The sequence below is a fragment of the Physeter macrocephalus genome, chromosome 13 (assembly GCF_002837175.3).
Source record: "Physeter macrocephalus isolate SW-GA chromosome 13, ASM283717v5, whole genome shotgun sequence".
Classification (NCBI taxonomy): Eukaryota; Metazoa; Chordata; class Mammalia; order Artiodactyla; family Physeteridae; genus Physeter; species Physeter macrocephalus.
Window position 1 is genome coordinate 21,487,125 of NC_041226.1, and position 12,155 is coordinate 21,499,279.

Sequence of the window (12,155 nt, forward strand, 5' to 3'; positions counted from 1 at the left end):
AAAAAAAAAAAAAAAAAAAAGGAAGCCATAAGAAGTTAAGTAGTTTATCCAAGTCAGTATGAAACCAAATTAGTACTCCCTGTTCTTCAGGTATATGGACACAAAGTAATTCAGTCCCTATCTTTAATCAATGGCAATATGGGAAAATAAGTTTGTGCATTTCCAGAATCAGCTCTTACTTCATGGTTCACAAGTATGTTCTTAGGTTCTTTATTCCAAACAGCTTCTCTTTCCCAAAAAACATGCTGGCTAATTAAATCAAACTGAACCAAAACAAGGCAAAACTTTGATTCTGTTAGTTAAAAGTAGTAATTTTCTATGTCATTTTCCTCCTGGTATCCACTGAGAAAAAGATAAGAACTTTTTTTTTTAACTTTTGTTACAGTTATGGCTTCATAACTTCAGGGAGTGAGGTGTGTGTACATATATGTATGTGTGTGTGTGTATACACAAACAATTATAGACGTGTGTACACACAGATTATTATACATACATAAGTTACCTATCTCTGTCCACTGAGAGTGTCTAGAAGCAATATCATCCCAACAGCAGTGGGAATATCCAGCACCCAGATCTTGTTTTTTAAATACCATCCTCCAATAAAAAGGAAATAGGGTTTCCTAAGAGAAATGGCTGATTCTAGTATCAAGGCAGGGAAACAAGGCAGTACAGTTTATGTTACTGTGAAAAGATAGATGAGTCAAACAAAAATAATACTCATAATGCGATGTCTTTACTTCCTTAGTATTTATTCTTTCTTTTTAAATACATTTTATGTGTAATGTGTGATGTGTATGTAAGCGTTTTTACACAGAAATGATATAATTTTTACATACTTTTTAATTTTTCAAAATGAATAGTTTTACAGTATATTAATGTAGATCATGGATTGTTAATTACAAACAATGCTGGATGAACAGTTTTATAAATGAATTTTGATGCACTTTCTTAATTACTATAAGAAACTTCTTTTGCAAAATGTTATTCAACTATTTAAGAGTCCCTGTGCTCTTAACTTTTTGCCCTTAACCTACATTCAATTTGTTCAAATCTAACTGGAAGAGATACCTTGTTTTGGCATTTGGTTAGGGTTTTGGTTCAAATCTTTCATTAAGATTTAAATAATTACCAGTCCATATGTGGGGGGGGAAATCCATCTCTTTTAAACCTGGATATCAACATTCCTATTAGAGTTTAAAGGATCTTAGACATCATACAGGTAATTTCTTGGTTCATAGATTAGGAAGTTGAGGCCTAGAATGGTTGTGTCTTTCTCCAGATCAAATAGATAATTCTCAACTTTGAAGTTAAAAGTCTAGAATTCTTTTTTTTTCTCGATCTTTTTTTTAAAAAATAAATTTATTTATTTATTTTATTTTTGTCTGCATTGGGTCTTCACTGCTGCGTGCAGGCTTTCACTAGTTGTGTTAAGCAGGGGCTGCTCTTTGTTGTGGTATGTGGGCTTCTCATTGCAGTGGCTTCTCTTGTTGCGGAGCACGGGCTCTAGGCATACGTGCTTCAGTAGTTGTGGCTCGCGGGCTCTAGCACAGGCTCAATAGTTGTGGCGCACGGGCTTAGTTGCTCCACTGCATGTGGGATCTTCCCAGACCAGGGCCCAAACCCATGTCCCCTGCATTGGCAGGCGGATTCTTAACCACTGTGCCACCAGGGAAGTCCCAAGGCTAGAATTCTTAATTCCAAGTTCAGAGTTCTGTCGATATCCAGAAAGGCTACCAAGGGATAGGTGTAAGTTTCTCACCTGAGCTTCTTTATATGATTTAATCCATACTCAGCTAATGGATGTCTAGATATGTATTTACTAGCCCAAGATTAATTGCCATCTATGTAGCTGGTAGGTTTTTTTTTTTAACACCATAATTAGAAGCAAATCAGCTAATTGGAACTGAATAAAAATTATCAAATGGCTAAAAAGTAGCTAGCTGCTTTCAGAAGGGAAATTGATCCTTTTCTAAGTTATATGTTCTTTATTTTCTGTGTTTATACTCTCAGACTATCAGCCTTACCCAGGTGGAAGCGTAGTAATCAAATTAAAGGCGATGTTGAAAGTTCTAAGGAACTTAAGTTGTTGAATTGTAGAAGGGATTTCTTTGATAGGATTATTTCTCAGATTCAGTATTTGTAAATTTTTAAGACAAAATATCTGAAGAATGGAAAAGAGAAATAAGCATGAGTAGAATACTAAAGTATGCGAATCCTTATTTTTTACATTTTATAAAACCTTTGAACTAGTGCAGTCAAATCAGTATGGTAACACTAATTGGCTGTGTCATATATCTCAATAAATACCTTTGGTAAGCCTTGAAAAGAACTAACCAGCATTCATATGTATGATATGTTAAGATAGTGCAACTACTGTACTCATATACCCTTGACTCAAGAATGTTCCTTTTCTAAATGGGAAAATCATCCTGTTTGATCAAGCTCATGGTTTCATAAGAGGCAACCATGTCAAGAATGAGGAATGTAGGAGATACCTGCAGAATCAAGAAAATAAGTGGAATTAACCTTAGCAATCAGTGGGGTGTCTGATATCATAGCCAGCTTGATTCACTCTGATATCACAGTACTTTGTAAATACTGATTTTTCATATGAAATTTAAAAATAGAGTATGCCATTTAAATCCACAATCTTTGCTTCATTTATATATTTCTTGCTCTAGTGAATCTTAACAAGCTTTTACATTAGCTCTCTTTAACATTAAATTAAAACTTTTTATATCATGAAATTTAAAATCGGTGGAGTAGAGCATGCTTATTCTTGCCATCAGAAAGTTTAAGTCCTCCAAGTTTGTTTTTTCTTTTCAAGATTGTTTTGGCTATTTGGAATCCCTTGCAATTCCATATGAACTTTAGGATCAGCCTATCAAATTCTGAAAAAAAGGCAAGTTGTAATTTTCACAGAGAGTGCAATGAATCTGTAGATCAATTTGCAAGTATTGCCATCTTAACAATGTTGTTTTCAGATCCATGAACATGGGATGTCTTGTCATATAATTATGTCTTTAATTTCTTTTAACAATGCTCTGTAGTTTTCACAGTATAAGTTTTGTGCTTTTGTTAAACTTACTCCTAAGTATTTTCTTCTTTTTCATGTAAGTAGATTTGCTTTATTAATTTTATTGTCAGAATTGTTTGTTGCTAGTATGTAGAAATACAATTGATTTTTGTATATTGATCTTGTACACTGCACCCTTGATTAACTCACTCATTAGTTCTAATTGTTTTTAGTGAATGCCTTAGGATTTCTATATATAAGACCATATCAGCTACAACAAAAGATAGTTTAAACTCCTTCCTTTTTAAAGCGAATGTCTTTTACTTCTTTTTCTTGTCTAATTGTCTTGGCTAGAAACTCCAGTACAATACACAGTGACACGAGTAGACATCTTCATCTTGTTCCTGATCTTAGGAAGAAAATTTTCAGTTTTTCACCATTAAGTATGGTATTGGCTGTGGGTTTTTTGTAGACACCCTTTATCAAGTTGAGGATGCCCCTCTTCTATTCATAGATGTTGAATGTTTTTGTCATGAAAGGATGTTGGATTTGGTAAAAGGATTTTTCTGTCTCTGTTGATATAATTGTATAGTTTTTTTAACCTTTCACTATATTAATGTGGAATCACATTGATTGATTTTTGTATGTTTAACCAACCTTGCATTCCTGGAATAGATCTCACTTGGTTATGGTGGAAAATCCTCTTTATATGTTGCTGAATTTGGTTTACTAGCATTTTGTTGAGGATTATTGCATCTATATTCATGAGCTATTGTTCTATAGTTTGCTTTTCTTTCCATATCTTTGTCTAGTTTTGGTATCAGGGTATTACTGGTTTAGTAGTTTGAATGAGAACGTTTTCTCCTATTTTTCTTAAGAGTTTGTAAATGATTGGTGTTAATTCTTTTTAAGACAGCTGGTAGAATTTGCCAATGGAGCTATCTGATCCTGGACTTCCCTTTGAGGAAAGTTTTTAAATTACTACTGAAACTCTTTCTTTTTTTATAGAACCATTCAGGTTTTCTATTTATTCTTGAGTCCATTCTTGTGTCTTCCTAAATATGTGTCCACTTCATCTATGTTATCTAGTTGGCTGGTATACAGTTATTTGTAGTATTCTCTTAAAATCTTTTTTAAAAATTTCTGTAAGTTTGGTATGATAATCCCATCCTTCACTCCTAATATTAGTAACTTGAATCTTCATTTTTTTCCTGGTCAGTTTATGTCAGATTAGTCAATTTTGTTGATGTTTTCAAAGTAACAGTTTTAGGTTTTGCTGATTTTTCTTCATTCTTTTTCTATTCCCTGTTTCACTAATTTTTATTATGTCCTTCCTTTTTCTTTCTTTAGATTTATTTAGCTCTTTTTCTCTTGTGGCTTAAGATGAAATGTTAGGTTTCGATTTTTTCCTTTTTAATATAGTAATTGATAGCTATAAATTTCCCTCTGAGCACTGATGTAGATGCATCCCATAAATTTTGGATTGTTGTGTTTTGATTTTTATTTATTTCAAAGTAATTTTTAATTTCCCTTTTGATTTCTTCATCGACTCATTGGTTATTTAAGAGTGTGTTACTTAATTTCCATTTATTTCCAAATTTCTTTCAGCTACTGATTTCTAATTACATTTCATTGTGGCCCAAAAATATACTTTCTGTGACTTTCAATTTTTTTTTAATTTATTTATTTTAAATTTTTTGTAGACTAACCTATGGTCTCTTTTGGAAAATGTTCCATGTGAATTTGAGAATTATTTATTCTGCTACTTTTGGTTGGAGTGTCCCATAAATGCCTGTTAGGTCTTATTGGTTTGTAATGTTGTTCATGTCTTCCATTTCACTTTTCATCTTCTGTCTAGTTGATATGTGTGTTATTGAAAGTGGGGTATTGAAGTGCCCAACTATTATTTTTGAATTCTCTATTTCTTCCCTCAGTTCTTTCAGTTTTTGCTTCATGTATTCTGAGGCTCTGTTGTTAAATACCTAAATGTTTATAGTTGTTACAGCATCCTGAAAGATTGACAAAATGTCCCTCTTTATCTCTAGTGACATTTTTTGTTTTAAAATTTATTTTGTCTGATATTAGTATAGTCACTCCAGCTTTCTTATGATTGCTATTTGCATGATATATCTTTTCCTATACTTTTACTTTTAACCTCTTTGTATCTTTCACTCTTAAGTGTATCTCCTTTAGACAGAATATCACTGGGGCTGACAAACTGTATTTTTGTATTGGATTGTTTCATGTATTAACATTTAATGTTATTATTGACATGGTTGGATTTACATCACAATTTTACTTATAGTTTTCTAAATATCATGTCATTTTTGTTCCTCATTTACTGGCTTCTTTTGCATCAACTGGATATTTTCTAGTATAACATTTTAATTACTTTAATGATTTTTTTCCCACTGTATTCTCTTCAGTTATTTTCTTAGTGATTGCTTTAGGGGTTGTAATATACACCTTGACTTACCAGAATCTACTTCAGATTTACACTAACTTAATTCCAGTGAGATATGGAGATGTTGTTCCTAGATAGCTCTGTTCCCTCTTCCTTTTTTGAACTATAATTGTTATACATATTACATCTGTATATGTTACAAACCTAACAATACATTATTATAATTAGTTACTATTGTATGTGATTTTGTGTCTTTTAAAGAAGCTAAGAGAAGAAAGGAGACCAAGTATATATTTGTATGATTTGTAATATTTACCATTTCTGCTTCTACCTTTTCCTGTCCTAAACTATTTCGGTAGGCTCTGTCTCTGCCAGAGTCTACCATCTTGAATTTTCCATGAAACTTGTCCAATCACCACATGTATGCCAGCCTCTAGTCTTCTATTCATTTCACTTACACTATGCTAATAACTTGGCATCATTTGCCTACCCCTAGTACGGCCCTTCCAAGCCTGGATATTGCCATTTTCATTGGAACATTTTATCTATAGCTATACAACACTGATCTGCATTTTAATGGCAAGTTCTACTTATTTCTATCACTTTAAAAATGAGTGCTTTATATTTTACACCTGAAAATCTCCCATACGGTTATACATTCTGCTTGAGTGGTTAGAGTATTCTTTGGCAGATGCACAAGTCTCATATATGACTGTTTAGAAGAAAGGTTAAAATTAATGTGAAGAACTTAGATCCCTATATTCCTTGGGAATTCTTGTCAATTTGTCTTAGTCAAATTAATAAAACTAGTGTGATATACTAGAAAAGAGCAAATAACTCTTCTAGTGAAAATAAAAACACAATATTATAGAAATTATGGAAAATATATGTTTCCAATACTACATGTTTGAAATAGAAAGCAAGTCAATTTGCTAGAAATCAATTCACTAAAAGTTAATACTCTGGAAATCAATTCACAAAACAACAAAACACCCCGTGACCAATGAAACAATGACTAAAGACACTGAAAACATAATCTGTCCTAATTACTTATAATGACTTGTTTATATAATGACATTGAATCATCTCATCCCATATCTGATTATCCTTGGTATGTTTTATTAAGCAGAATATCCTGTTTCAGCCTATTGTAATTAAAACTTGTTACAACATCATATTACCTTGTCACTAAACATTGCCTTTAAAGCTTCCAATTAACATGGATAAAGTATATCTTAGGTTTTATTCAGAATCAGAAAAATAAATAATTTTACATACATTGTACAATTATGAGAACATATTTGAGAGTCTGAGCATAACACAGTCTTTGAGGATTGTGTCATGGGACTTGCTAAGAAAAATGTGCTATACTTTTGGTACTTCTAAAAATAAGCCTTTTAGGATGCAATCCAAAATATATTTATTTATAGTAACTCCAGGGTATCATAAGTGTCTATTTTAAAATTATAATTATTATTAATAATAAGAAATTATGACAATATATACAATAATAAAAATGGACTCACTTCTGTGGGAAAGTAACAGATGTTATTATATGATAAATTAAGATATATCAATTGGAAAGCCAAAGGTGTTAGGTCTGGACAGTTCAGGAGAAAAAAGCCCTAAAAGAAAGTGACAAGAGATAAGAATTAATTATTTACCATGCACAAAATATTTTATACAAGTGTTTAGAAAAATGAGCACATAATCTAAATGGCAATATTTGACCTAATAACAAGCCTATAATAGTCTTCCATTCATTTATTTTAGTCTTTCATGATAATAATTTCTTAAATATGTAAAGAAACAAAATAGAAAAACTAAGTATTTACATATGTAAAAAATATAGTGTTACATGTGTGAAAGGCATTATTTCAGTTAATAACAAGCAAACATTTATTGACTGTCCACTACATGCTGAAATAAGTAATTAAATATATTTTATATTTAATTCTCTTTACCCCCTCTTTTTTTCATGTTTCTATTTCTATTTCTCTGTTATCTTTCTATCAACGTGATACACCATATCAACAAACTGAAGGAGAAAAACCATATGATCATCTCAATAGATGCAGAGAAAGCTTTTGACAAAATTCAACACCCATTTATGATAAAAACTCTGCAGAAAGTAGGCATAGAGGGAACTTTCCTCAACATAATAAAGGCCATATATGACAAACCCACAGCCAGCATTGTTCTCAATGGTGAAAAACTGAAACCATTTCCACTAAGATCAGGAACAAGACAAGCTTGCCCACTCTCACCACTCTTATTCAACATAGTTTTGGAAGTTCTAGCCACAGCAAACAGAGAAAAAAAAGAAATAAAAGGAATCCAAATAGGAAAAGAAGAAGTAAAGCTGTCACTATTTGCAGATGACATGATATTATACATAGAGAATCCTAAGGATGCTACCAGAAAACTACTAGAGCTAATCAATGAATTTGGTAAACTAGCAGTATACAAAATTAATGCACAGAAATCCCTGGCATTCTTATACACTAATGATGAAAAATCTGAGAGTGAAATTAAGAAAACACTCCCATTTACCATTGCAACAAAAAGAATAAAATATCTAGGAATAAACCAACCTAAGGAGACAAAAGACTTGTATGCAGAAAACTATAAGACACTGATGAAAGAAATTAAAGATGATACAAATAGGTGGAGAAATATACCATGTTCTTGGATTGGAAGAATCAACATTGTGAAAATGACTCTACTACCCAAAGCAATCTACAGATTCAATGCAATCCCTATCAAACTACCACTAGCATTTTTCACAGAACTAGAACAAAAAATTTCAAAATTTGTATGGAAACACAAAAGAGGATATATAGCCATTTTTTTAAAAGATATAAAGCATTAAGTACAGAATTGGTTCTACAGTTCCAACTGTTATGAATCTCTAAATATAAACAGTACTTGTTTTTCTTCATTCGTGCTGGATTAAGATGTAAATAAAATACAATTAAGTTACTTTTAATCACCTCACAAATAAGAAAGATAATGAAAAGATTTTGCTGGTATTCTAACTACTTAAATTGCTAAAAAGAATTGCTCTTTTACCTCAATAGTTTTATACCCCACTAGGCTTAATTTGACAGATCTCAGACCCGGGAATATTCACGTCTAAATTTTGAACACAATCTCAGGGGCTTCCTTAGCCTAGGTTTTCTGATACAGTTACTCCAGTATTTTTCTGCAGGTCTCCATGACCTCACTATGCTCCTTCACTCTTGTTTTCATTTGGTTCCAATATGTCAGCACATCACTGTGTCATCACAAATTCACTTTCTAAGTATGTGGGTATAAGAAAGCTCTTTGTGGCCAAGATCGTGGTGATAAGAATGTGCATAAAGGAAGTCCACTACACAACTTTTCATTATGTGGAGGGTTGGCAAAAGGTAAACTCTCTACTACCCAAAAATGGTCATTTGAGATTTCTCCCTTCTGACTGTAACTTCTATTAAAATTCTTTTAAGAGGTACTCAGCCAAAATGTTCCCAAAGAAACAGGAATTAGCAGCAAAGGATGAAATTACTTCTATTTAATCCAATTATACATATGAGATGACACTCTATAAAATATTAACTAACCAGATCTACTGGTATTTAATGACCAAATTGCCAAATACCTTGTAAAGAATAAAGCACTATTTAAACTCTTACCATTATCACAACTGTAATGCTCTAACAAATCCAAACGATTCAGAAAAATATAATGTATTTGTAATATAATAAAAACAGATAAAATGCATTTTAAAATATTTAATGGCTAGTAATTTATCTTCAAAATAGGGTAGTAAATACTTATAAAAATTTTAAACACTGCAGCCCCAAAGTACTATCTCAATAGACATGAAATGCTATATAATATTTTGTTCTATTTTAGTAAGACAATTATCACTATTGTGGAATATTAACAACAAAAGAATAAACTTACAGAACCAGACAATGCCCCTGAAGTAAAGTTGATCATAAATGTCGGTTCATATAAGCCAGATTTTGCACACAACCACTTCTTTAAAACTTCATAGTTATACCAGTACATTGCTGTAAAAACAGAGAATGAAATGAACACATATTTAGAAATGAAATGTGGACTTTAAATAGTTAAGGAATACTGTATGTTAAAGAAAAGAGAATTCTAGTCTTGACAAACCTTGCTTTCTGCTTAGACACATACTAGGCGAGATTTAAAAAAAAAAAAAAATTCTCTGACGAAGTGAGAGAGTGGCATGAACATATATACACTACTAAACGTAGGGTGGATAGCTAGTGGGAAGCAGCCGCAAGGCACAGGGAGATCAGCTAGGTGGTTTGTGACCACCTAGAGGGGTGGGAGAGAGGGAGACGCAAGAGGGAAGAGATATGGGAACTTATGTATATGTATAACTGATTCACTTTGTTGTAAAGCAGAAACTAACACACCATTGTAAAGCAATTATACTCCAATAAAGATGTTAAAAAAAATAAGTCCATGAGATAGATTAGAAATTACGACTTTTAATTCTTTTATATCACCCCCACAGAGCTCAGGATTGTACTCTGGAGTCAAATTTTTTTTTTTTTTTTTTTTTTTTCTTGTGGTACGCGGGCCTCTCACAGTTGTGGCCTCCCGTTGCGGAGCACAGGCTCCGGACGCACAGGCTCAGTGGCCATGGCTCACGGGCCTAGCAGCTCCGCAGCATGTGGATCTTCCCGGACCAGGGCACGAACCCATGTCCCCTGCATCGGCAGGCGGACTCTCAACCACTGCGCCACCAGGGAAGCCCAGGAGTCAGATATTCTTTTAAAATAATATTGATGACTGTGTAAGTAGATGATTCTCTTGACTAGCTCCATTTAACTCTTTAGAAGATATACTCTTCCTCGATTTAAAGCAGGAATCAGTGAGCTACAGTCTGCCATCTGCTTCTATAAATAAAGTTTTATTGGAACACAGCCACATTCTAAGTTTGGGCATTGTAATACGGCTGTTCTTGTACTACACGACAGAGTTGAGTAGTTGTGACAGAGACCATGTAGACTTCAAAGTCTAAAATTTTACTTATCTGTCCCTTTACAGATAAACCTTGCCAACCTCTGATTTAAAGTAATTCACTTTGGGACTTCCCTGGTGGCGCAGTGGCTAAGAATCCACCTGCCAATGCAGGGGACACAGGTTCAAGCCCTGGTCTGGGAAGATCCCACATGCCACAGAGCAGCTAAGCCCGGGCACCACAACTACTGAGCCTATGCTCTAGAGCCCACGAGCCACAACTACTGAGCCCATGCACCAGAGCTACTGAAGCCTGTGTGCCTAGAGCCCGTGTTCCACAACAAGAGAAGCCACCACAATCAGAAGCCCATGCACTGCAACGAAGAGTAGGCCCCACTCGCCACAAGTAGAGAAAGCCTGTGTGCAGCAGTGAAGACCCAACACAGCCAAAAATAAATAAATCAAATAAATTTATTTAAAAATAAATAAATAAAGTAATTCACTTCAAAACCAGATAATCTGATTTTTTCACTTATACTAATGGGCAACAGCCTTGTTTCAAACCAGCCCTTCAACTAAAACCAAAAAGAGAAACAAACACAACACAACAAAGGCTTGGGGAATGACTAAAGTAGCTAGGTCTTAAGAAGCCAAAATTCCGGAAAGAAGGGAATCTCAGGGTGTTAAACACAGCATTCAACACTATTTTTCTCCAAAAGTCATTTGCCTAATCCAAAGCTGTGGTGGCGAACTATAGCCAGTCTCACCTGGCTAGGGAGACAAAAATTGGAATTCAGGGCTTCCCAAGGAGAAGGGACTTCAGACTTGATATGAGGTGGCTAAAAGGCTACCGCCTTAGGAAAGAAGTTTAACAGGAAATCTCTACAAAAATTAAAGTCCAGCATTAAACCAGCTGATTTTGATTAGATTAAGATGAACATCCCCTAGCCTCTTTGCCTGTCAGAAGCAACAATAAAAAATTTTTGGAAGAAGATAACATTATCTAGGGCCTCAAATTATTTCTACACAACATCTATCATGCAATCAAAAATAAAAAGACATGCAAAAAGATAATACTTGGACAAAAGAGAAATGGTAGACAATAGAAATAGGCCCGTGGAAGGTCCATATTTTGGATACATCAGATGTGTTAAAAAAAAAAGTTAACTGTGATTAATAGGCTCGAAAAATCAAATTATAAGATAAAGAATTTAAAGTTCAAAGAAATTAGATTATAAAATAAAACAACCAAAATTAAGGACTTGATAAAGGGTTTAGCAGCAGATTTCACAAAGCTGAAAAGAGAATGAATGAACCAGAATTTAGGTAAGAAGAAAATGCTCAGAATAAAGCACAGAGAGTAAAAGGGATACAGGAAGAGAGTAAGGGATATATGGGACAGGATGAAAAGGCCTAAGATACCTGTAGCTGGAGTCTGATAAGAAGAGGACAAAAGGAATGAGACAGGAGCAATATCTGAAGAGATAGTAGGAGAGTTACACAGGCATCAAAAAATGAGTTAGCAAGTGTTCTTCCCTGTCTGATTTCTGAAGGAGTTAGCCTAAACTGATATTATTTCCTTCTTTATTGTGTGATAGAATCACCAGTGAGGCTGTTTGTGCCTGGAGCTTTCTCTGTGTGAAGGCTCTTAATTAAAATTTCAATTAGGTTTTTACAGGTGCAAGACTATTCTGATGTTCTAGTCCTTGCTGTGCCTGTTTCAGCAAGTTGTGTTTTTCAAAAAATTGT

At 33.6% G+C, this 12,155-nt stretch overlaps 1 protein-coding gene across 1 annotated transcript in view; it reads right to left on the minus strand.

Annotated features, from left to right (window-relative positions):
* LRRC63 (leucine rich repeat containing 63) overlaps positions 1-12,155 on the minus strand; it is a 41,608-nt gene that overhangs the window by 15,891 nt on the left and 13,562 nt on the right. Inside the window, exons 5-6 of the mRNA XM_007102518.1 lie at positions 6,947-7,045; positions 2,025-2,161 (exon numbers count right to left, since the gene is read on the minus strand). Coding sequence (XP_007102580.1) covers positions 2,025-2,161; positions 6,947-7,045 — 236 coding nt within the window. The remainder of the gene's footprint in view (positions 1-2,024; positions 2,162-6,946; positions 7,046-12,155) is intronic.